This window comes from Cladophialophora carrionii, assembly GCF_000365165.1.
Source record: "Cladophialophora carrionii CBS 160.54 unplaced genomic scaffold supercont1.5, whole genome shotgun sequence".
NCBI classification, from domain to species: domain Eukaryota; kingdom Fungi; phylum Ascomycota; class Eurotiomycetes; order Chaetothyriales; family Herpotrichiellaceae; genus Cladophialophora; species Cladophialophora carrionii.
Genome location: NW_008481830.1, coordinates 1,744,852 through 1,769,432, shown reverse-complemented (window position 1 = coordinate 1,769,432; position 24,581 = coordinate 1,744,852). Strand labels below are relative to the sequence as shown.

Here is a 24,581-nt window from a genome sequence, read left to right as displayed (position 1 = left end):
GGCGGCTCAGTCTCGAAAGGTCCCTCTCGTGGCGTCCCTCACACGTCAGGCGCGAGCAGCGCGATAGGAAACCCGGGGCCTCTCGTCTCCGTCGGCAGAGGAGCTTTCGACTTGGAACATCTTATGTACTACCGAAGCCTCTGCCATTACACCAGGTCAGGCAGGACAATTGCCGCACATCTTAACAGAGTTGCCGTCTCACGAGGATTTGGTGCTCCACGCCCCTGGTCCTACAGGTCCAAGAACTTGCACATCGGGAGACGTCGCGACGTGCCCACGCCGCTGTCGTCGGGAGATCCCGCTGGCGCAGGTGGCGGGACACGCTCCTCCACCGCGTCAATTCGCGAACTCACGGTAGTGCGACGCTTTTGCGTTCGTGAAATCTAATGGACAGATCGGTATTCCCTTGCAGGCTTTCTTTACTGTGGATCAACGTTCATGCTGCGGCCTCGCTCCTGTTCCACCACCAACTGTACGCCGCTTTCCAGATGTTATGCAACGCCGATGCGCTCGGAGAGGGCTGACACTACGCTTTCCACCCCTAGTAGTTTAAATATGAACTAGTGCTGTTCTAGAGCTGCATCGGATACTGTTCTAATGCTGTTCTAATGCTGTTCTAATGCTCTATCAATACAGCATCTAATGCCGTCTTAAGTCCTTTAATCTACTATGGGATTCTCATGGTGTCTAAAGCGAATCCGATGCTTTCTTATTAAAGTATTAGAACAGTATTAGAACAATACAGCATCCGATACAGCTTTAAAAATAGTATTAAAGTTATTAGCTTTCACTAATAAAAAGAGGTGTTGAAGCCGTACTAATACTAAAGTTTTATTTTTATTTCTTTCTAGATACTATATAAAGTATATTTTATTATCTCTAAGTTTTCGTTTCTAAATTTTTAGCAATTTATAGCTAATTTTAATATCCTTTTTCTCCCTTATAAGGTATTCACTAAATTTATAAATTTATAAAATTTAAGACTTAGTACCTAATGCTTAGAACTAATACATAACACTAAGGCAGCATTAGAACAGCACTAAAACTTAAGACGGTAAGTAATAGAGTGGTAGTGTTAAGAGTAGTATTAGAATCGTATAGATATAGGTGTAAACTGCTAGAGAAGGCCTATATATATATAGTATACTATAGATTCAATTCTATATTAACCTTATCTTGATCCTAGTGTAGAGCGAGGCTTAAACCTATCTTGAACCTATCTCGAAACCTAGATTAAAATGCTTAAGAACTTTTAAAGGCTACTACTAAATACTTAGTATATAGTATTCTTTTCTTAAAGGCAGTACTAAATTTCTTTTTTCGGCTTAGTGTAGTTTAGTGCTTAGCGTGATAGTGCTATATACTGTACACTACATAGTAGGATGTACTAACTTGATATAGTATAACAGTATTCCGTCTTTCCCTATCGGGGGAGCAGTAAGTACTAAGTACTAGCATGTACAGAGAAACTATGCCTTGTAGCCCACCCTGAAGCCACACGCAATCCTCTTGCTCGCCTTGCCGCATATAGTCATTGAGGTATGACCAAGTCTCTAGGAGGACGTAGATTCCGACCGCGGGATCCTGGCGCATACGATAGTAATAGGTCCTGTTGAACGTGGTGCTAACGTCCTCCCCTAGTATCACGGGATCTACGCCAGATGTGAAGTCTCGGTGGTATTCCAATCTCAGTTTAACCGTGTAGCACCGCTGGTTCATAGGAATTCAATCTCCTCAAGAGACAAAGCTCCTGTTGGCTCGCAACGGCTCCAACCCACAGCGCTGGAGCCGTCATCAACACGGTCCACAAGAACAGGTAGAGCACCCGACGTGGCACGGGATGGCCTTTTCTTGTCCATGAGTGCAGTTGTTCGGACGTTGAGATCGAACCGCACCAGCACCTGCGTTGTTTCCAGAGGTAACACTTGCCATCCGTGAAGAAGTGCCACTGGAGTCGGGCGGACGCCTTCAAGAAGCCGCCATGCATGAAATAGGATACGAGAATTTGCGTTGATCACACTCTTCTCGTTGGTGTACGTTTCCTTGTCGGCAGGGTGGGTTGGCTCGTGGAAGTCGAGATGATCTCGAGAGGTGGGGAAAATGTACGTAGCCACTGAGTGAGACCAAAGGTTCGTACAGAAATAATGTTGTTTGGGTTTCAAGGGATGCATTGATGGTCGCCTGTCACGGCCATTGGACCATTGCAGATATCGCGCAACTTGAATCCTTTGGCTGAGTTTGATCCAGATACAGTCAGTACTCGGTAGACCCATCACAGAATAACAGAAGATCCAGATCCGGACATCCAGGGAAAGGAAACAACCGATTTGAAAATTGCCGTGGCTGTGGTCAGTCGGGGCAAATAAATCGGGCTGGGCAGCATGGGTTGGTGGAATGACAGCGCTGTGCAGTATAGAAGGAGCGACCCGTCAGGCACGATACTGTTGCCGAAAAGTAAGAGTTGCCACAGGCTTGGGAAATACATACATACTTAACGGTCTGGTCTGCTTTGGACAGTCAACATTCGTGGAGGATTCCTTCCAAAGTCCTCGAATTGACTGCCGTGATGCGCCATGTACGGCTGCAGAGCCGGAGATTGATTGGACTGGCCCGATGAGTGCCTGGGTGCACTCAGGTGAACATTGACTGGGCTGCCCAGATAGCTTGACATGTGTTAGCATCACCAGGACTGAGAGTGGTCAGTGGTGGATGATGGAACCCACTGCAATTGAGTACATACCCGGAGGTCGTCTCACTTCAAGTTCCTTCGAGCCATGTATTTCACACAACGATAGCAGAAGGTCGTTAAAGTACTAGTAAGTGCGGTAGCGCTGGCTAGACGATTCGCCCTCGTGAAGACGGACATTGACGATCGCCTGATCCATGCGCATGAAGTATTGGTAGGGTGATATGCTTCGGTGACTGCTAGGACGGATAGTGGCGCAGCGGAACCTGCTGGGCCCCATCATCAATAGAGGAAACAACGCTTGAGAGACTTGACTCCATGCCAGCGAAGTCCAGGATCTTGGAGTCTAGCCCACGAGAGATGTAGGCTTAGTGACAGGTCAACTAGGATGTTGTTCCAGGAGGTCGATTCACTTCTTCGTGTCTCTGGGAGCGGAGAGCCTAGATCGTGCCACATTTGCATCGGCACCAACCTGCAAATCTGCCAAAAGCAGATAATCTGCTGCATGGTTGGATTTGCGATACGCAGCTGTGCAATCAACCACTCACTCGGCCTAATACAAGATGGAGTGGAGGCAGCGGTGTCGTGTCGGCTGAGCGTCTTCGCGAAAGGCGTTAGTACTATATTGCTGGCTAGTGTTCTGTGAACAGGCGGAGAGGGAGTCGTCCAATCGCCCACCATTTTGAGCATAACGACATTCGAGAAAACATTACAGGGTACCACGTACTAGATCGTCCATGAGATATGCGTCTTGCATGTGCAAGGCATCGCAGCCCGCGCAGCCGTTTTCGCATGCTGTATACTAAAACTGGTTGCAAAACACCTCTGTGTCAGGTTGCATCTCGCAGACATTCAGAGGAGAGGGCAAAAACGCTCAGTACAGTCCTTGAATCACCCTGGTCAATCAGAGGCTGAGCACCGAATCCGCGCGGACTATCGGCGCACTGGCGACCAAATTTCAAGGAACTAAGGCCCCGTCCTCGACCTGCTCCGAGCCGTGTCAATGTTGTCGTTTCCGGTTGATTAACGATCTGAAGAAGTCAATGCTTTCCAAGGTCCAGCTGGTATTCGGCAGTTCCAGAAAGACTACCCAGTAAGCCCGACAAACGCTGTGCATACCGGTAGCGCGCCGAGGGAAATTAAAAAACAGTTCTTAATGGTGGAAGAGTCCCGCAATTCAGGACATTGGACGCCCGGGGTGCGAGTGGCTTGCCGGTACAAGCAAGATATGGAGCCACAGAGATTCCAGGACCGAGAAAGTGCGTGTAGAAGTCGAAGAAGGATTCAAATTGTAGAAAAGAGCAAGCACAGGCCGCTGTTGCTTCTCCTGGGAATCTTCTTCATGCTCACCAAAGGCTATCGTGGCAATGCAGTTTTGACGGTTGCAGCGCCAGCGCATTTCGTTGCGTATGTCCAGCAGCCTCGTTGGCGCTTTCGTCAAGCAGGTCCGTAATGCGCATGCCCAGACAGGAAAGACGAGAAGAGTTTTCCTTATAATGGTGTGGCAGGACGTGATGGATGGAGGCGGCAGCCATTGATCCTGACAAGGATAAACATCTTGAGTCAAGCCACCATAGTGCTCATGCTGTGATCAGCGAGTCGTTCACCATGGGTTGTATCTGCCAATGTCGGCCGCCCTGTAGATTATGCCTCCTCCGCGGCGATTGTATCGACGAACGGTACATACGGAGGTTCCGGCACGCGCAATCTGGCTTCGCCCCGATCGAAGGCGTCAGTGAGACTTTGCTGAAGCTCGACCTTGACAGTCTCATGAGCCGACGTGAGGGCAGGTATCGTTCCTAACATCCTGCACTAGAGTGAATGGTAGGCGATCAAATTGCGTTCATGCGTAAAATGACTTCCCAGGGAAGAATATACTGCCTCGTAAGACCACTCTCAGCCAACGTCATGCAAGGTTTCCCCGACGCGAATGGGCTGTTTAGTGTAGCTGTTGTTGATGGGGATCTTGTGGACATATTGCCAATTTTGACATTCAAGCTGTGTGGATAACCCTCCCTGAGAAACAAATGTGCTATGATGGTTGGTTGTATACGATTTCTGAGGGACATCGGCGTTCGTCGGCCGGATAGTCTCATGTGTTTCGGTGGCATAGAGGTTGATGATCGCCCAAATTGGTTCTCCTGGAATCTGCGTCAACGAGGTATCTAGGCCGGTTTCAACGGTAAAGCGGGGACGGAAGGCCGCTGGAGAGAGCAAAGGAGGCCGTTCTGTTTGTACACACCGCGCGTAGCAGCCTGCACCCAGCTGGGAAGCGAACAGGCGGTGACGGACAGAAGGACGGAAGGTGGTAAAGTAAGAAAACACACAGTCCTCGAAGATGGCGCATTGATTGGGCTCTTGAGCGCAGGTTGACTGGAATTCGGGCAGCGGGAAGCAGTCAAAACATAGCAGCAGACGATTTCAAAGAGGATGTCAATTCTGTCGAATCCATCAAACGGAACACATTGGTCGCTGATCGTCAGACTTTTGATTCTGCCAAAACGCGGGCCGATGCTTCAGCCTTCGCGCAGAGTGCATGTATGAGACAAGTCGGAAGGAGTGACATCAAGGAAGGAAGGTCTGGCTCTTGCCCTGGGTAGTGGATTCAAGTAGAGCAGAGGTTCAACCTGAGCGCCTACTCAGTGTGCAGGCAAAGTTATTTTGTCGAAAAGAAGGCCATTATGCTGGAATTGCTTGGCTGACGGAGAACGATGCCAACGGGATTTATGTATCAATCCCCGACATTTGGTGACTTGCGAAATACTCCTCGCTTGTTAATGCGTTACTTACGAACACCTACTATCCAGTACACAACAGATCTAGCACTTTCTGCAAATGGCAGCCGTGGACCACAAGACGCAGGTCTGATTGAGATGATGGTGCTGGCAATGGCGATGGCGATGGCGCTGGAGCCGTCCGGAACATCGGCGCTAGCCGTAATAGGCTAAAGTCTATCAGCTAGTTAGATCGAGCAACTGAGCCCATTCAGAGTCAAAGCAGCATGCATCATTCTTGCACGATTTAAGGACGCGCAAGACAAAGCGCCACCTCCACCACGTCTGGACATCTCGACCTAGACTGGAGCTTTCTCGACCTCGACCCCGACCCCTCCGAAGTCCGCCATGAACGGCAAGAAACTCCTCACCACGCCCATGGCGCTCAAACAGCTTCAAAGTCTGCCACCTTCTCTGCGCCAGTCCATCCTCCGCGTCCACCACCTCCGAGACGCACCCCTAGTACCCATACCTTCAACCTCGATACCGAGAACGCTCTCCCGCTCATCTTCATCCTCATCCCCCCCCTCGACATCCCCCAACGCTGACCCTAACCGCATCATTCGCCCTCTGGTGCCTCCTCCCCGTGAGGGATCCGGCCCTTTACTCTCCCGCCGACCCGACCGCGCGCTGCCCGACCTCCCGGCCGGAATCTCAGTCTGGCTGAAGACCCTCCCGATCTTCGTCCTCCTGATCACAGTGTCCAGCCTGGCGATCTTCAACTACGAGAAGTCGACGTCCAGCACCGTCAACAGCATCCTGTACGCATTGCGCACCAACATCCACGCCCGCGACCTGCTGGGCGATGAGATCTACTTTGCCAGCAAGCTGCCGTGGATCAGTGGCGAGTTGAGCCCCATGCAAGGCGTCATCAACATCAGGTTTCGGGTGAAGGGGACAAAAGGGGTGGCGGAGACGAAGTTCGTGGCCGTGAAGCGGAGAGGCGGCTTCTTCGAGACCTTGGAGTGGAGCCTCCGCGGCGACGACGGGACGGAAGTGCAGCTGTTGGAGAAGGAGGGGACGACGGATCCCTTGGAGGGCCAGAGGTTAGATTGATCTGGCGGGGGAAAGAAACCTGTTGTACATTACAAAAAGCCTGCGCTCTAACCTCGAAGAAAGACGACTCTTCCGACAGCTGGCATGCTACAGAGTTGGGAATGGGTTTTGGTGTCTCCGCCAACAAGCGTGCATGCGCGGATGATCCGTCCCTGTGCGGCCCAGCGCCCAGAGTGTGAGCTGAGTCCTGACAGGGCCGAGTGATCTCCCACATGACCGCCACTCGCTCAATCACCAGGCTTAACCTTCGACCCTTTAGTATTCACGCCCGTGCTAGGCGTGACCGCCTTCCTAGTTGGCATCTTCCCAATATTGTACCCCCAAGACCTCAGTGTCTTGACCACCTTGGGCAAGATTGCTGCCGTCAACGGCACCCGAATGAAGATAAACGACTTATGCACCGCGTACGCGAGAGCAAGTTGTGTCCATAGACCTGTAGAGCGTCTCGTGTTAGCCCGTGTGCTTCGCCAGCAATGCGCACACCAAACACCCCAGTCTCTGAGAATACTCACTTGCATTATCCCCGCGATTCGCCCTCTCGGCCTCCCTATACCCATGATCGTTCAGCACCTCCTCCTCGCTCTTTTCATCCAAGACCCTCTTGTCGTCCGCGACCTCCGCCTCCCCGACCACATCACCTGCGGCTTCCCGGATCGGCCATTTCACCAGATTCTTCACACCCTCCATCACCACATGCTCATAATGCCCGATTGTATCCGTGCCGATCAACCGCACGGCGAGGAAGCAGAACGGGAAGTCCAGCGCCGAGAGCGCCAAGTATACGCCCACGGCGGTCCAGCCGTACTCGCGCGACATTTTCTTGAGCCGGTCCTTGAGCGACGTCGGCTCCGCGTCTGGGGTGGATGTAGAGGATTTGTAGCGGCGACCCGCGGGTCTTCGGGGTGGCTGTTGTAGCCTAGCAGAGCGGAGTATTTGAGAAGGTGAGGTCGTTGTCACTCGCTGGGTGTGAATCATGCGCGAGAGGGATGTTGTCTGCACGGTCTGCTGTAGCGTTGGTCTGGTGCGGAAAGACTGCTGGAGAGGAGCTCGAGACTGGTGCGCCGCAGGGCGCGCAGCTAAGAGGTGCCGCATACTGGCATTGCGCTGTACTAAGCGCATGCTCTTCATGGTTGATGTTGTTAGCGGGCAGGTGTCAAGGACGAAACTTGGTTAATGAAGAGGTGAACGGCGCGTGAAATTGTGTGTCGGCCTGGCCACGCACGCCATGTCATAGTTCAGCCTTGCAGTCGCCGGAATGGAATATCCGCGAACTCTGCAGCCTTCAGCCTTGCGCACCGTCACTCATCCACTGATATGTACAGAGTATGGTTCATCACGAGTCGGGCCAGAGCCACAGAAGCTAATAGCCGCGTCAATGAGACGTGTACGTATCTTCTTGATGGGGACTCGCCGGCACGGCTCCAGCAAATATCATGCTTTGGCTCTTGGAGGCTACACTCATTTACAACACAGCCATGCTGGTCCATCTTCGTCGGGTGAATCATTGCTGCCAGCATTCTGTATAGCGGGTAGCTCGCCACCAGCAAGAGTCAAGAGCTGTAGAGTCATACAACGTCCGAATACTCATTGAAAATTCATCCAAGCTCAGCACTCCCAGTCTCACGTCAACAATACTTTACAGCCCAATTCAGCTCTGGTAGTTCCTGGCTCTTTCGTCAGACTCACTTTGGATGTTTCGCCGGCCTGCCCCGGCCTCTCTTGACCGGTCCGTTGGCGACGTGATTAGTAGTCTTCATGGCGACCGTTCGACGCGCGCTTGCAACTCCGCCGTTGACCGAAGCCCATGCCCCTCGAGTTGCCATGCCATCATCATCTGAATCATCACTATCAACCCAATCCGCGGCCGACGCCTTTACATTACTGACGATGACGGGTTTCTTTACCAACTCGACGCGTGCGGAGCCGCTGATCGATTTTTGAGTGTCAGTGGCTGACTGCTTGTTCGGTGCCGGTGGGGATACAGTGGACGTTCTACCATTCGTGGCGGGCTCGTCGGAGACCGAGTCTTGCGACCATGGATAGTCGAGGTCATCACTGTCGTACTCCATTGACTCGATCAAAGCCATCTTTGCTCTTCGATTCGCTTGTGCCTCGGCCATGGACCCAGCGGAAGTCTTCGCCGGACCAGTTGAAGTTGGCTTCGCTAGGTTGGCTTCCTTGGAAGGCAATGCTGGAGAAGTGATCAATGATGAGCTCTCATTTCCCTCTGTTGTGGATTCTTTGCTGACTGCACGATCCACTCCACTCTCGGCCAGTCCAGGAGCCTTTGTGGCTGCTCTCGTTGCCGGATCCGGACTTCCATGTCCAATTTCCATGGCTGGGATAGAGGTGGAGCTATCTGTGCCTATATCTTCTTCGGACAGATCCGGATCGTCGAAATCCAGTTCAAGGTCGCTTGATCTGACAACGTTGCTCGGCGTTGTCTTCGCAGCCGTGTTGCCTTTCAAGTTCCGCCTGTCATTTGGCCCAAGCATTTCCTTGAATTCATCTTCCGAAGGCTCCTCATAGCGAGTCTGATGCTTGCGCGTCTGTCGTCGAGTGATCTCTGTATCAGGTGGCGGCAGCGGAGCTCCATCTTGTGCACGTTTTCTGCGATCACGGTATCTTCCGGGCATGAACTCGTCGTCCCGTTCCACCTCAATAAGCTCTGGTTCTCGTCTGACTTTCTTGGCTACCGCCTGAGGATTGCCCTCCGCGGCATTGAGCGCCTGCAAATCAGAACCGATGACGGGTGCCGGCACTTGAAGGGTTCCATTCAATGGCCGCCTGGCGAGATCGGCTGTTTTTTCCATTTCGTTCAGCTTCTCTATCGGTATTGACAGCTTCACAATGAGGGATTTTCTTTGCTTCTGCTTCTCCGGGTTCGGTTTCTTGTAGTTGTAAGCCCTATCGCCGTCATCCGTCTTGGCTCGTTTGCGCTTCTGTCGAACCATCTCAATCTCCATACTCTCTTCAGGTCTGGCTGGTACATAGCCCGGCGGCAGTGCGGTTTGTCCTTCCTCGGCAGGGCCAGAGACGAGCAGAGCGACTGACGGATCAGGGTAGTCGTAGGTGATTGCCTCGGTCCGATCGTAGGCATGCTCGAGGTCTCTAATAACGCCACCCTCAGGCAGCGCGGCAGGAGAGTGTGAAGGAGTCAAATCGCCCGGCCGCCTCGCGCTCTCTGGGTTTTCATCGAAATCATCGTCGTCTCCCGGAGGCGCGCCAGTAGGGGCACCACCAGTCCCCAGTGCTGGGTCAATCGCAAAGCCTTCTTGCTCTGCAAGCCGTAAAAGACCTGCTTCTACACCATCAGACATGTCCGCATCGTCATCAACATAGTCTTCGCCCAGTTCAGGCTCATTTGCTTTGGCAGCGTCTGCCTCTTTCCGCCGCTTCTTAAGTCGGCGGGACTGGTCACCATGGTCGTCATCTGCCTTCTGGATCCAGCCAATATTGGACACGCTGAAGTCAACAAGACTTTCCACTGATCGTGGGTCTGCGACCGCTTTCGTGTTGTGACCCAGCATAGTGCCCGAGGGGCTGTAAGGTCTGTAATCGTAGCCGGCCTTCTGTCTGCAGGGTCGGCAGCTGCATACTTCCTTGCAGCTGGGGCATGTCCAGTTTGGATCGGCAAGAATATCTTGTGGCATCATGTCAAATCTCCGGAATAGCGTGCCATAACAGTAGCGCTTGTCGCACTGGGTACACGCGGCCTGCTTCCACTTCGGTTCCCAATGCGAGTCGGTGTGACAGCGGGCATGCTCTCGGAGGAACTTGTCTGTACGCTTGATCTTTTTCCTGATCTTGACGCTGCCATCTGGCCCTATTACTTCGACCTCTTCGTCGCCCTTGGCTGGGGATGGTGGGCGTGCAATATCGCGGAATGGCCTCCTTGACAATTCAAGCTGACAAATTTGCGCCAGTGTTCTCTTGTTCCCGCGTCGACCTAGCTCAATCTTGAGGGATACGGGCGATTTCTCGGTGATCTTGCCTTCATATTGCAGGATCTGCTGTCGCCACTGCTCATGTTTCTGCGTCAAATCTTCCCAAGACCATTGCTCGACCCACTTAAGCTTTGAGATGCACGCGCAACTTCTGCCCATGGCATAACAATCCATGCAGATGTCGTATGTGTCTTCATCTCCATTTGCCAGTTGTCCAACGCAGTTCGGGCAGGTCAGAAATCTGTTGAAGATATTGCAGCGACAGTATGAACAGGTAATGTTACTGTCGTAAGGAACCAATTCCACTTTCTTTTCAGGCTTGTCAGGGAAAAAGCTTTCAGATACCAGTATCTCCGTGAACAGGAATTCTAGTCTGCGAAAATCTTTCTCCAGTTGTCGGACCTTTGCGTCGCGCGATGCCTTCTGCTTGGGGCCCACAGATCTCTGCCTGGTCTTTTCCGCATGACGGAGAAGCTTCGAGTATTTCTGCATGGTGTAGTAGATGATGGCCTTGTTCTTGTATTGTTCGTCACGGCAGACCATCCTGGCCCGAGGAAGCGCTTCATGAAGTGCCAACTCCAGCGTTTCGACGGTGGTTCTATTCCAAGCGACCTTCATGGTTCGGGTGCCTCGATTCCAAACTTGATGTGGAGCGAGTGGCGGGATCAAGATAAAGTCGCCTGGCTTTTGCTCGACAATATAGACCTTGAAAGGGGCATTCTTCCAAGCATTGACCTGCGCAAAGTGATTCTCAATTTCAATATCATGGCCGAGCCGCGAGAGCCAATACTCAGAGACGACTTCTCGCTCTTTACTTTCCGTCATGAACCAGATTGACGAGCCGGGTCCGGTCGGTCTGCCATCTTCGATGAGTCCAGTAGATGCCTCCACCATAATGTTTTGACCGAGGCTTGCGCACATTTCTCGATGGGCGGGAGTGTAAGTGCCTTCGTGGCCCACGTAACACATGAGATTTTCGGCGCGCATCTCATTGGGCAAGCTACTCATCAAATCGCCCGCTTTGGCAATGCCTCTGCCTTTCTTCGTGCCGGGTCGAACGGAGTCGTTCTCGTCCATCGCGCCGTATCCACCAAGGTCACCAGTCGATTCGTTCAGATAGAAGAGGCCAGGCGGAAGGATCTCTGCCAGTTTGTCCCGCCATAGCTGTGGACAGTCGATATCTTTAAGATACATCCGCTGACGTTCAGGATCCTTGTAGTTCTGCGGGGTCCATTGGTTTGTCAACAGTGCCATGTTATTCAGGTAGTGGCCGATGGTCAACGGGACGTTAGTCTTCTTGGTGAGATCTCGCGCATTCTCGACTGGAACGCATTTCAGCACAGATACTTTTCATAGCACAGTCAGCATCAGAACATACCCTTTGAGCCGCAGTTGTCGCGGAGCCACTGGAGCGCAAAGGTCCATCGGTCAAGGCGCCCTTCATAGCCCTCAATGACGAGCGGCTTCCCGCCGAGTATGACATGAATCAGGACCAGCTTATCGAAGTTCTCGAGGCCTTGGTGGTCGATCATATCGCAATGTATGCGCACCACCCATTCAAAGTTCGCTTGTGACTCCACGAGGCTCTTGAGGTCGAAGTCAGGCGCGATTGGCTCGAAAGCCGCGCATGGCCGTGTAGAAGGCATGGCTCAATCGGGATTTGCAGTGCGCAGCGGAGCGAACCAGTTCAGACAAACCACCTTCTCTTTCTTGTGTAGGTTCTCGTGATGAGGCACATCCTCCTGCAAGGCGCTGGGAAGATATGAAGAAGCCGAGGTGAGTCGAGTTCAACACTGGGTTGCATGACTCTCGCGCGCATTTCCAACCACGGAGAGGGATTGCGACTGCAAACGCGAGGCGGGAAGAGCGAGGGAAGTGTGAGGGTAGAGTCAAGGTGAGGCTCGCAGGTGAAGAGCGACAGGCAAAGTATCGACGATACGGCGAGACCCGCGGCCCGCGACGCGCCTCCGACCTTTGACACTAAAATTGCGGCATATGAGTCAATACTCCACCAGTTACGGGGAAGCAAACGAGCGTCCAGCCCCTTCAGCATCCTACACAGAAAGTACCGTGAGGGCCTAAAGAAGCAGGCGGGAAGGCCTTTCACAGAAGCATCACAGTGGTGGCTCACAGTACGCTCAAGACATCGTCCGTGACTCCGAGAATATAATCTACTGTGGCAGCCGAGCACATCATATATGCAGCCGGGGTGGCACACCTGAACAGCTGGCAAAGTTGGGCTGGCTTTTGACCGGCTGAATCAACATGTTATGCACGTCATGGCTACACTCAAGGGTGACCGGCAAGGCTTTACGATCCCTGACTCGAGCATCTGCCTGCCCACCGACATGGATTCAGCAAAAGAAAGAGGTTCACGCGTTGACAATTCTCGACCGAGAACGCCAACCAGCATCAAGACGCTTCTCGAACCATAACAGACATCAGTCGACTTCAGCAACACCCTCGCCCCTGACCCAAGACCTCCCTACGATCTACAAACCTCCGACAACAGGTGTCATCTCGAAGCTACCGTCATCATGGATCCCCTACGCCGAACTCATCCGCCTGGACAAGCCGGCAGGGACGTACTACCTCTTCCTTCCCTGCATGTTCTCCACGCTCCTGGCAGCTCCAATGGCCATGGTATCGCCATTCCAAGTTGTCTCAACCACAGCACTCTTCTTTACCGGCGCCCTGATAATGCGAGGCGCCGGCTGTACCATCAACGACCTCTGGGACCGCAACCTGGATCCCCACGTCGAACGCACCAAGCTACGACCGATCGCTCGAAAGGCCATCACCGTCGAGCACGCGATTGTATATCTAGGCGCACAGCTCCTCACGGGCTTGACCTTGCTATTACAATTTCCGCTTCCCTGTCTCTACTACGGAGTTCCCAGCCTCCTGCTCGTCACGGTGTACCCGCTCGCGAAGCGAGTGACACATTATCCACAATTCGTCCTCGGCCTCACCTTCTCCTGGGGAGCCATCATGGGGTTTCCGGCGCTGGGCATTGATCTCTTGTCAAACCCCCCGGCTCTCGCCGCAGCGGCAGCGCTCTACGCCAGCTGCGTAGCCTGGACACTCAACTACGACATGATCTACGCCTACATGGACATCAAAGACGACGCCAAAGCAGGCATCAAGTCGATAGCCCAGGCGCACGAGCACAACTCCAAGGCCGCTCTGTCCGTCTTCTCCGCGGCGCAGATCGCCCTCCTCGCGACCGCGGGATACTTCGCTGGAGCGGGTCCCATCTTCTTCATCGGTAGCTGTGGAGGCGGAGCTCTGGCTCTGGCGACCATGGTCCGGCGGGTGAATCTGAAGGACGTCAAGGACTGCTGGTGGTGGTTTAGAAAGGGAGCCTGGATCACGGGCGGGACCATCTCCCTCGGCTTGGTGGGCGACTACCTCTACCGCCGGTCGCGAGAGGAGTCGAAAGTAGCCGCAATTTCTGTATAACAATCTCTTTTTAAATCTTCAATTGTCGTTATTGAAAATTCAAACTCCGTTCACCTCATCTCCCCGTCCCCCTAACTTCAAATACTCGTCCACACGCCCGACAATCTGCTTCCAGTCCATCATCGCCCCATCGCCCGTGTCCCCACAAGCCAACTCCTTCTCCGTGGGTCTTAGGATGGTGACCCATCCGTCCTCGCCCTCACCCCAGTCCTCGTCTAGTACTTTGATCTGCTTCTTCGTGATAGGGTGTCTCCACATGGCGGTGTTCATGGCTGGGGCGACGAAGATTCTCTTCCTCCGCATGTCAATCAGGCCGGTGGTGTCCCACGCGCGGATGACGTTCAGGAGCAAGCCGTCGCTCATGCCGTTGACCATTTTGGCGAGGCTGTTGGCCGACAAGGGGGCCACGATCAGCACGTGCGCCCAGCGCCTCAGTTCGATGTGCAGGATCTTGTCGCCGCGGACCCAGGGCTTGGACCATTCGTCGTCATCGTGGTATATCCCGTCGACGTTTGGAAGGTCAACCAGCGACGACAGCTTCGGCTGTTCAGACGATTGGCCTTGCAAGAAGTGCTCGGCCGCTTCGGTGAGAACGATACGGATGGATACATTGGCGAAGGAGCCGAGTGCCTGGGCTATCAGAGGGATCTTGATCGTTGCGACAGAGCCGCTCGCTCCGAGGAGGATGTGGTGCTTGCCATCGTTCTCGAATGCGGCAGCCGAGAAGCGCTCGCCGCTCGACGTCGGGTTCGTGGTCATGGGTGTGGGTGCAGTACGAATAGACAGGACCGCTGTGCTATTGATGTCAAGTCGAGTCTCGTCTCGGAAACCTACACGTGTGTTCCATCCAGCGGTATCGGTATTTATGGCTTCTCTCGATCAATCGCCACGCATTTGTAATGGAGTATGTACATACTCTACCTGTGTGGTAGCAGACGGTGCGATTCTGCGGAGAAAGCGATGCAACGACACACCGACGGTCAATTTGTCAACATTTGACATCATCCCATCTTCACTTTTCTCCAACAACCGCCGCAGAGGACGAACTTGAGCTTTTTGTCTCCCTTCAGCATAAGAGACACAGCACACAACCATGCTCCAGCGAACATTAAGACTACCCGTGCGTATCTCCTTCAGCTTGGATTCCCCGCTCAGACACTGACAGTGACCTGCGCAGGCCCTCCGCGGCGCTCTCTCGTCCCTGTCCCCCTCCGCCACCCACAGCACGCTTCTCCCGCGAATAACCTCCCAACTGTCGCATACCCGCCTGCTCTCGCAAGAAGTACGCTCTGCCATCGACAAGGCCGTCGCCTCGGCTCCAGTCGTCCTCTTCATGAAAGGCACACCCGAGACGCCACAATGCGGCTTCTCAAGGACGAGCATCCAGATCTTGGGCCTACAGGGCGTGGACCCGGCCAAATTCACAGCCTTCAATGTGTTAGAGGACCAGGATTTGAGGAACGGTATGTACAATGCCAGTGCCCCAGCCTTTCTAAAATAGCACACTGGCCGTGGTAGCTGCACCCGTTTCGCCTCTCATTTGGCTGACGAGATGCATCTGCAGGAATCAAAGAATACTCCGACTGGCCGACAATCCCACAGTTATACGTCGACAAGGAGTTCATCGGCGGCTGCGACATCCTGATCAACATGCACAAGGACGGCAGTCTGGCTGAGCTCCTTGCGCAGAAGAAGGTCATCGTCACCGAGGATGGCGACGAGGTCGAGCACACCGAAGCGGGAGGCGATAAGGAAGGCGGCGACGTTGAGGGCCAGAAGGCCGGCGAGGTGAGAGCGGAGACAGAACAGAGTACAGGGGCCCGGAGTAAAGATGCCAAGGGCGAGAGTTCGTGATCAGGCCTGGCTACCAGCTGAGCAATGTACAACTACTGCGGGTGGATCAGAGCCTCGAGGTTTTTGAACAGTGATTCTATCCCCATTATCGATCGAAGCCAGTGACGTGTATGTTCATGCCGTTGTTCCACCATGCAGGCTGCGCCTTAAAGAATATGTACAAAATGAAGGCACCAACAGGACTCATGATCCTTGCACCTACGCCATGCCGTCCGAGTCCATCGTTCTTTGCAAGAAAACCGTGATCCTCCACAGCCAGTGCTCGAAGGGTGAAAACCACTCCCTCGTCGTCGACAGGGAAACAAAAACCTCTTCATGCATCGTACGTTCGCTCCCTCGTCTCCTCAACGACAACGCCCCACTCATCCTCCAACCGTCCGTACATGATATCCTTCAATGCGCGCTTCACCTTCATTGCAAACTCATCTCCATGCTTTCCGTCCGTCTGACCGAGCGGGAGAACAAGATCCAGTCCCCTGAAGTGAATATCTTGCACCGGAGCAACGAAGAAGGCCGTGCCCGCACCGAACGCCTCGATGAGACGGCCCTCGGTCTGAGCATCGATGACTTCCTGCATGGTGAACCTCCTCTCCGTGACGTCGACCTCCTCACCTAATCGCCCCGAGCGGACGAGATCGAGGACCGACGCGCGAGTCACGCCTTCGAGGATGACACCATCGCCAAGCGGCGCCGTGACCATCTCCTTGCGTCCAGTAGTCTTGTTTTCCCACAGCACGAAGAAGTTGCTCCCACCGGCCTCGGTGACGAAGCATTCCTCCCCGAAAAGCCATAGGATCTGATCATACCCTCTGGCGCGAGCCTCCCCCTGCGCGACGAGTGAAGGTCCGTAATTCGCACCGACCTTCGCATTGCCGAAGCCGCCGGGCCACGCGCGGATCATGTCGTGCTTGGAGGCGAGGAGGCGCATCCCCTTGGGCGGGGCCGAGGGCTTCGACTCAGCGACGCCGTTACTCACAGGAGCAGGCATGGGAGGTTTGCACGTCGGGTCGTCGAGACTCGGGAACATGACCATCATAATATACATCAGTGCCTCCTTCGGTCTCTGCACGCCCAGGGCTGGCGCCGTCGCAATCATGGTCGGCCGAATGTAGATAAAGCTGCCGGGTTCTGCGATCCACTTGGGTGCCTCAACGCCAACGAATTTCTTCAACAGTTTGAGGAACTCCTCAGGCGGGAATCCCGGGAGAGATATCCGCGTGGCTGATTGGAGGAATCGTCTGGCATTGCGATCTGGTCGGAAGAGTCGAACTTTGCCATCGTCGCCACGGTAGGCTTTCATGCCCTCGAAGCATTCCGTCGCGTAGTGCAGGACGGATGCTGTCGGCATGATGGAGAGTGGGCCGTAGGGTCGGATCTCAGGAGCTTCCCAGCCATTCTTCTCCGTCCACCGGACGGTGAGCATGTGGTCTGTCGTGTAGTTTTGGCTCCATACTTCAGCCGAGTTGGGGGCAGGGACGGGCTTCGGATTGAGGTTGGGCGTGAAAGTCAGTTTCGAGGCGTCAAGGTCTGCCACTTTCGGTCCATTGGAGATTGTCTTCTCGAGGATTGTCGCCGTTCCCGCTTTGGTTAGCTTGGACGTATTGTCCAGCGTGGGTGACGGGGGAGACACAGGAGAAACGGCTACCGGTGCCATGATTTCGAATGATAGAAATAGGTATCGACTGAACAACAAATGAAGATTACAACCACCCAACCAGAAGGATCAGAGCAGCAAATCGAAGCGGAATGAGGAAAGGGAGGGCACTGCGTATGGACCGAATTCCGTGACTCATATACTTCTGGATGGCATGACCTTACCGCCTCGGAGGGGGACCAGAGACATGGGTACACCTCGCAAACTTTCATAGTGGGACAAGGCTTGCATATGGCTGCAGTGATTTCGGGAATCTACTTGGTCCATTGAGGCGACCGGCTTTCTTCAGTTACTTCCGTTCGGACCCTACTGTACGCCTTTTAGTGACAAGACCTTATCACGGCGGCCACTCAAGCGAAGGGGGATATGCAGGGAGTAGACATCCGGTCGAGAGGCCGTCTGAAGAGAACGCGAGTGCAAGATTTTCATTTGAAATTTTCCCATACAGCAAGTTTCGCTGCTGGACGCCACACTGATAACGACACGCAATGCTGCGAGAGCTCCAGTTGAAGGTTCAGATTGGTGGTACGTATTGGAAACAAACCAGGCTCCGCCCGAAAAATGCAGCTTCTTCCGAGATCCGCTCACCGTCATAGCCCCCAACGTGTGTCGGATATTCGCGGTTATCGACAGAGAAAAGAGGCGGGGCAGGGGAGGCGCGTTTGTTCCGCATTGCGATGATAATAGTTTGCACACTTTCAATAAGTCCATTGTGGAAAGTTGCGAGGTCAGCTGGTGTAAGGATGATCTCATTAACAGCGTGACATCGTGGACGAGCAGCTTGTACTTCATCAATTCAACACGGGAACCTGAACACGGAGCCTCAGACACGGAGACGCAACACGGACCGTCCGCCGGGTGGAATGAAGGCCAAGCTTCCAGCCTGAACATGATCCTCAATCTTCGGTGAATTGCTGCAGGAGATTGGTGATTTGCTTCATGTTCTCGGTCTTTTTCTGTACATATGACTGGAACAGATGGTTACAGACGAATTTGGCATCAAGGCACCGAGCAGTACATACCTCGTGTATTTCCTTGGCGACGTTTTTGGCCTTATTGGATATTTGGCCCAGATCCTCCTCGAATCCGTCCAGGCTCCGCTGAAGTTCTGCGTGGTTCCGGCGCATTTCATGGTAACCGGTTTTGGCAACCTTGAACATGTCGTGAAGTCTCTCGAGCTGGCCCGGTTTCAGAGTTCCTGTCTCCATTTGGACGACATGCAGCGAGTCCTTGCCGTAGAGCTCTACGGCTAGACTCATGATCTGCAATTGTACGTCTTCCCATTCTTCCCAGAGCTGGCGGAGGATCTGTCCCTTCTCTTCATTCAATTTGCGGAACTCGGAGATGCTCTCTTTCAGCAGTACTTCTTCCGTGCCAGCTACTGCACCTTTACCGGCGCTTCGGACGTTTGTCAATGCCTCCGTGGTGATTGGTTTCTGCAGGGGCTCTTCGATTTCGCTCAGCTTGTGACAATGTGCCTCAACATCGAGCGCGAGCTCTTCAAGATTGCTGCTCAACTTCCTCTCGGTTTCCTCCAGGTCATTTGCAGACCGGTCATGGAGAGTCTCGCCATAGCGGTCAAGGGTTTCTTGTAAAGGTTAGTGACTCTCATGGACAGATGGTGAACGACCCACCGATAAACTTGTCTGCCAGACTAACGCGGGGATCATTCTGTCTCTTCCCGTAGAACTGGCTCGAGTCACGCTGCTCTGAAGGAAGGGACCGTCGCGGCTTGGTAACCCTCGGAGGGACAATGGATTGACGGTCGACCGAGGTTCTGGCAGGACGAGAAAAGAGTGATTTGGCAGAAACAGTGCCATGCTTGTCAGTGGCTGGCTGCATAGTAGATCGAGACCATGTGTTGATACTCATTCTGTGGTTATCGAAGCGATCACCTCAAACGAGGGTCAAGGTAAGGTGCATGGGATCTGGAAACAAGTCAAGATGAACACAGTGGAAATCCAATTACCTTCTGACATCGCAACATCAGCCAACGGGAGGGAACACACTCCAAGCAACGACTTGATGTTCGGTGTCTCTCATTGCGAATCCGTCTTGATCCTGTGGCTAATCATACATTCCCCAATTACAAGTGGCCGTAGTCCCTGTAGGAGTCAATCGCCTCACATCATAGCTGCACAATCTCCATCCGCCGTCTGTGAACAACTGCCAACCATTCCAATTTCGCTCTTAAATATCACTTTAGGAGTCTGTAGACAGAGAGTCAGTGACAGTCAAATCCTGACTGAACGTACATGGGCACTGTGTTTGGGCAACGGGTGCAGCCATGGATGTCGCAAGCCGTTGTGCCTGCTCACCTTTGACCGCTTCAAGATCCTTCACTTCGGGTCCGACAATATTGTGGCATCTTTCCTCACGCCCACCAATCATCTACTCCCATCGATACTCATCCCATATATTTTGAAGTATGAAAATTTCTGCTGCAATATCCTCTCGTGCTCAGGTCAAGCTAGCACCGAGCTGGCAGCGTGTTCGATGATATTGTGCGGCAACACCAGCAACCAAAATCATCCCACCGACTCCCATATTTCGAACGAATATAAACCCTGGTCAATCCCCCTGGTCGATGCGAACAACAAATTCCCAGCAACAACCGGAGCTCGTTCGCCTACTTGACAAGTCAAATCGGCGGTCATCTAAATGACCGTGAGATGGGGGTAGATCGGATGGTTGGCCACCACAGAACATAGCCCATCAAGGAACGAGATGCTGGTATGAACTCTTACCACAACCTCTATATGAGTTGAGGTTGTGGTAGAAGTTTTTGCTTTTTATTCCCGTGTGAATGCGATCCTGCGACGGACTAACCGCCGACTTCAACCTTCTGCGAACCTGGATTTCTTGCGCTCCCTGAGGTGTCGCTGGGAGACCCGGCGTGGACCTCAGAACTGTTTCTCACCTAGTCGCAAAAGTCTTTACTCCTTAGACCCAGCATCTGATAGACCGGGCTCCCTTCTTCGTACCTAGAGGTAGGTGTCTGTGGGCGCCGGCAATTGGTCACTTAATGTCAGTCCAAACAAACCCGAGCCACGGCTGCAGCTTGCCCATTAGCGACTTCAGTGCCCACCTAGCGGGACCATCTAGCGACTCTTGCCGTTTTGTGCGTGCTCTTCATCTAACGTGGCAGGCTTCACGTGGTGTTGACGTACTGTACTCTTATACACTCACGTCCGTTGGCCGAGCTACGTTGGAAATCAAATCCTGAGGATACACCAGCACCGCCACACGCACGAGGTTCCCCAAAGTCCTCCACCTGCATCGATACGAGGAACCAGTGTGGCATCCAATGACCACCGTGCTCAGTGCTGGCATCACCCCAGAAGTTGGTAACGATCGAGATGCGCACGTCGCGGCTGATGTCGCCCTGCGTCATCGGACCCCTTCTGGTGTGGCTGTCGACAGGGGTGATGATTGGCTACCGTGGACGATCCTACGTTCAACTCCTCAAAGCGAAGGGCTCGAAGTTGGAAACCTGCCTAACCTGCTTCCCTTTTTGCTTTGGGATCGTCAAAATGCCATGAAAAGGATGCGAAATCCTCCGACCGAGCTGGCTAGCCCGGTGCTATTTACCACGAAGAGTGACGTCGCCGGTCATATGGGTAAAGGCACAAGCACATCGCATCTACAGAAGGTAACAAAGGTGAATGATAAAAACGTCAGAGTCGACTCCGGGTCGCGTCAAGATTCCATTTCTCTTTCCACAGCAAAGAAGACATTAACAAAATCAAAGATCCAACAGTCTATACTTTCCGTTATACCATCACCATTACGACAATACCAGCAATAAGCATCCACAATGGCCTTTGGTAGATCACGAGCTCGTCACCACGCTGGTGGAGCCACCGTCACCACTACAGTCACAACCGTGGAACAACCAGCACCGGCAACAAGAACCCGCGGCACTCGAGGCACTCGGGGCACTCGGGGCACCGGTGCAGTGGGCACAAAACCCACCCTCAGACAGCGCCTCTTTGGCCCCAAGACTAGAACACCAAGGACCACCACGGCGGCTCCAACACGAAGACGCCGTGTCGGCACGCGACGCACACCGGCGACGACTGCCACCACTACCACTCCACGCCGCAAGGCCAGCGTGAGCGACAAGGTCTCCGGTGCGATGCTCAAGTTGAAGGGGAGTCTTACCCGAAGGCCGGGCCAGAAGGCCGCCGGCACGAGACGCATGCATGGGACAGACGGCCGAGGGAGTCGTCGATACTACTAGTCGTCAGAATGGTATGCGCCCTCGACCAACGCTGAGATCCAAGTTTCGTGAGACGGGGAGGGACTGGTCCGAGTCGCTGCGATCGGCTTGGAAGAGCCGAGAGAGGTTGACGAGTATGGTGCCTTTGTTTGGAACAAGTTCTATGCAGCGCGGCATGGAGGATGAGAAGTTGAACACAGATCCTCCTGGCGATCCACCTTGATCGTCGAATGTATGATTACGAGCATGATTAAGATGATGTATCAGATACCAGAATGTAATTCAAGGTCTTAGTGTTCACTCGGTGACAAATTCAAAGGGAGCTTCCTGCCGTTTGTCTCGTGCCCTTCACGTTTTCCTCATTACAGAATACAGGAATATCCCCTGTCTTTGATCACCCTCCTTGCCATCGTAATCCACATATTCTACGTGGAACGTCTTCATCATGTCGCGAATGAATCTCATGTCGGCCTTTCGTCTCTTCTTGAAGCAGAAGTAACACGTCGTTGACGGACCGATCAGGTCACGAAGCGTCTGTAGAAGTAGCGGAAATGCAGGTTCGAAGTAGACACAATCCGCTGCAAGGACAACGTCTGGGTGTCTTGAGCCGGACGGGAGAATAGACGCCGGAGGCGCAGTGCCCCAGTCATATACCTCCGCAGCCACTCTGTCTTCGAGCTTGTTCAACGTGATATTCTTCTTCATCAATGCCAGCATGGGTATTTGGTCTGTAATATAAATTTTCTGGACATCGTTAAGCTCACAACCCAAAGCGACTGCCAGCCCCACAAGTCCTCCGCCCGCACCAATCTCGACAAGTGACCTGCCTCTGAGAGAGCCTGAGGAATGGTATGTGAGCATGTATTTGGACAGGACCATGCCGGCAGGCCAGAGCTGGCCACCGCATCCTTCTTGAAGATCTTCGTGAAGGAGGAGAGGTTTGTCTGTTGGGAGGAGATTGTCAAATGTGATGGCTGTGGTGGAGGGCTTTTTGTTGTCGCGCTCTGGGACCAGAGTGGTGTCAATGGCGAAAACATCGTTCTCGGGCGAGGGTAACCGGGATGCCGGCATGGTTGAGCGCGAGAATGAGATGATTTCTAGCTTGAGCTAATGAGTTCTGTGAGACAGTAGCAAAATCAGCTGCGCATGATGTTGACTTAATCGAGTCACCGATGTTCTCAGGAAGAAACCAAACTGAAGGCTCGTAGCCTTATCAATAGTGGTAGGAGCCTACTTTTAGACACTCAATCGAGCGGCGATTATTGCAGACAGGGAAACCAAAAGCGCAGAAAGTTTGGGCGAGGCTCTGATGTGCAGCAAGGCTGCTGATAACGAGGCGAGGACGGATACCAGGCATTGGAAATGATTGGACAGCAATCTGGCGGACTGATAATCCGGGGTAAGTCTTAGCTGACTGTTACTATGAGGTAACTTGAAGCATTCACAAAGCTGTCCCTCAGTCGACATCCATTTTCGTAAATTTGAGCTCCAGAGCCGGGGATCCAGAGAGCATGAAGAGGATCTCGAAGTCGGAGCCCAAACCCCGATCACTGGAAGCTTGGAGAACGTACTTCAACAAGGTTAACGTCAGGTGCTCAGGAACGATCCTCGGCACTGACATCATTGGGAAGAAACCCATTGAGCTGGTCATTACAATGTGATAACCGAGGTTAAGGCTGGCTTCATTTCTGTCAAGAGGTCGTTCATACTGAAAATTACAGCTACGATCCCCACGTGTCGTCATTGTTTGTGCTGTTCGACCAGTGGGACGGCTCTCTGTTGCTGGTCAACTCTTGCGCCACAGCTGCCAGTTTCAAGTCACTCGGTCCTTCCTGCACGTCACAGGCTCCTTCCTTATAAGCTTGACCTTGACTTCATCTCTTCCTTCTTCTTCAGCTCAGACCCAAAGCGACTGCAATCAACCTTCGATCTTAGCAAGACTCAATCGAACACCTCCCACCCACACAAACACACACTACTATCACAATGGCCACACTACACTGTACGTTACCCTCCTTGCGCTGGTGATCTCAATACGTCACTCCCGAAAGCTCAAACCAACCTCACCTCTTCGGCAAGAGATCATCAACTCATCCAAGGAGTATCAAGCTAATAATTTCCTGCTTCTCTAGACCTCCCACCTGTCAAGCCCTCAGCGATCGCCCTCGGCATCGTCTTCAACCAAGCCGCCTCCGCCGGCGTCCTGGCCCCTCTCTTCGGTGATACCTACAACCGTGCGAAGGCCGCGGACAGCAAGGAGGAATTCTTCAAGTCCAAGGAGACCGCGACTGCGGCCGCTAGCTGGGGCTCTTCGATTGTCGGTTCTGCTATCCAGACATATGGTGTCGCTGCCTTGATCAATGCTACCGGTACTCTGTCCTACAAGGGAGCTGCATACTTGGGTGGTCTGATCTTCGCTGCTACATACTCTCCATCGGTAGGTCTTACGAAACTAGAAAGTGCCACTTCATACTAACGTTTCTTCGCAGCTCGTCTCCCAGGTTGTCGTTGAGCAGCGACCTCTCGACACTGTCGCTGTTGGCGTTCTCACCCGCGTCTTCGAGACCGTCGGCCTCAGCTTGTTCCTCACATACTGGGGCACCCGGACCAACCCATTCGACTAAATGAGTCGACAAGAGAAGAGCACAGAACTCACAATGGAAAGGGAAAGTAGCTGTGTAAAGTAGATGAATGCTCCAATCGTCGCCAGAAATTGGTACTTGCTTCAATGCAAACATGAATCAATGAGGGATGGGAGTTGGAAGGCTGGGGGCCAAACAGCTTAATCCCGTCAATGTATCCATAAAAATCCAATTCCATTGTGCATTGAAAGGGTATCGCGATCTATCCTCTGCTGTTTTCTGTTGTCGCTCCTGCATCATCCATGATCCAACATCGTTGTTCAATGTTTTTAGCAGCGGCATCA

At 53.1% G+C, this 24,581-nt stretch overlaps 11 protein-coding genes across 11 annotated transcripts; 5 read left to right on the top strand and 6 right to left on the bottom strand.

The window, feature by feature from the left end:
- Positions 1-5,808: 5,808 nt before the first annotated feature.
- On the top strand, positions 5,809-6,516 carry G647_06468 (uncharacterized protein; the record flags this gene model as incomplete). The annotated part of the gene is made up of 1 exon (XM_008730789.1): positions 5,809-6,516. One exon carries the CDS (start codon positions 5,809-5,811, stop codon positions 6,514-6,516), a length of 708 nt encoding a protein of 235 aa, XP_008729011.1.
- A 227-nt stretch (positions 6,517-6,743) lies between these two features.
- G647_06467 (uncharacterized protein) lies at positions 6,744-7,644 on the bottom strand (the record flags this gene model as incomplete). Its single annotated transcript, XM_008730788.1, has 2 exons — positions 6,744-6,949; positions 7,029-7,644. The coding sequence occupies 2 exons, from the start codon at positions 7,642-7,644 to the stop codon at positions 6,744-6,746; spliced, it is 822 nt and encodes a 273-aa protein (XP_008729010.1).
- A 554-nt stretch (positions 7,645-8,198) lies between these two features.
- Positions 8,199-12,109, bottom strand: G647_06466 (uncharacterized protein; the record flags this gene model as incomplete). The annotated part of the gene is made up of 2 exons (XM_008730787.1): positions 8,199-11,785; positions 11,842-12,109. The coding sequence occupies 2 exons, from the start codon at positions 12,107-12,109 to the stop codon at positions 8,199-8,201; spliced, it is 3,855 nt and encodes a 1,284-aa protein (XP_008729009.1).
- Positions 12,110-12,728: 619 nt separating this feature from the next.
- Positions 12,729-13,925, top strand: G647_06465 (4-hydroxybenzoate polyprenyl transferase; the record flags this gene model as incomplete). Its single annotated transcript, XM_008730786.1, has 1 exon — positions 12,729-13,925. One exon carries the CDS (start codon positions 12,729-12,731, stop codon positions 13,923-13,925), a length of 1,197 nt encoding a protein of 398 aa, XP_008729008.1.
- A 39-nt stretch (positions 13,926-13,964) lies between these two features.
- On the bottom strand, positions 13,965-14,684 carry G647_06464 (uncharacterized protein; the record flags this gene model as incomplete). The annotated part of the gene is made up of 1 exon (XM_008730785.1): positions 13,965-14,684. One exon carries the CDS (start codon positions 14,682-14,684, stop codon positions 13,965-13,967), a length of 720 nt encoding a protein of 239 aa, XP_008729007.1.
- A 334-nt stretch (positions 14,685-15,018) lies between these two features.
- G647_06463 (Grx4 family monothiol glutaredoxin) lies at positions 15,019-15,779 on the top strand (the record flags this gene model as incomplete). The annotated part of the gene is made up of 3 exons (XM_008730784.1): positions 15,019-15,045; positions 15,103-15,388; positions 15,490-15,779. The coding sequence occupies 3 exons, from the start codon at positions 15,019-15,021 to the stop codon at positions 15,777-15,779; spliced, it is 603 nt and encodes a 200-aa protein (XP_008729006.1).
- Positions 15,780-16,092: 313 nt separating this feature from the next.
- G647_06462 (uncharacterized protein) lies at positions 16,093-17,433 on the bottom strand (the record flags this gene model as incomplete). The annotated part of the gene is made up of 1 exon (XM_008730783.1): positions 16,093-17,433. The coding sequence occupies one exon, from the start codon at positions 17,431-17,433 to the stop codon at positions 16,093-16,095; it is 1,341 nt and encodes a 446-aa protein (XP_008729005.1).
- An 896-nt stretch (positions 17,434-18,329) lies between these two features.
- Positions 18,330-19,275, bottom strand: G647_06461 (uncharacterized protein; the record flags this gene model as incomplete). Its single annotated transcript, XM_008730782.1, has 3 exons — positions 18,330-18,401; positions 18,456-19,021; positions 19,068-19,275. The coding sequence occupies 3 exons, from the start codon at positions 19,273-19,275 to the stop codon at positions 18,330-18,332; spliced, it is 846 nt and encodes a 281-aa protein (XP_008729004.1).
- A 1,975-nt stretch (positions 19,276-21,250) lies between these two features.
- Positions 21,251-21,676, top strand: G647_06460 (uncharacterized protein; the record flags this gene model as incomplete). The annotated part of the gene is made up of 1 exon (XM_008730781.1): positions 21,251-21,676. One exon carries the CDS (start codon positions 21,251-21,253, stop codon positions 21,674-21,676), a length of 426 nt encoding a protein of 141 aa, XP_008729003.1.
- Positions 21,677-22,003: 327 nt separating this feature from the next.
- On the bottom strand, positions 22,004-22,726 carry G647_06459 (uncharacterized protein; the record flags this gene model as incomplete). Its single annotated transcript, XM_008730780.1, has 1 exon — positions 22,004-22,726. The coding sequence occupies one exon, from the start codon at positions 22,724-22,726 to the stop codon at positions 22,004-22,006; it is 723 nt and encodes a 240-aa protein (XP_008729002.1).
- Positions 22,727-23,641: 915 nt separating this feature from the next.
- G647_06458 (uncharacterized protein) lies at positions 23,642-24,279 on the top strand (the record flags this gene model as incomplete). Its single annotated transcript, XM_008730779.1, has 3 exons — positions 23,642-23,657; positions 23,788-24,092; positions 24,145-24,279. 3 exons carry the CDS (start codon positions 23,642-23,644, stop codon positions 24,277-24,279), a joined length of 456 nt encoding a protein of 151 aa, XP_008729001.1.
- Between the last annotated feature and the right edge of the window lie 302 nt (positions 24,280-24,581).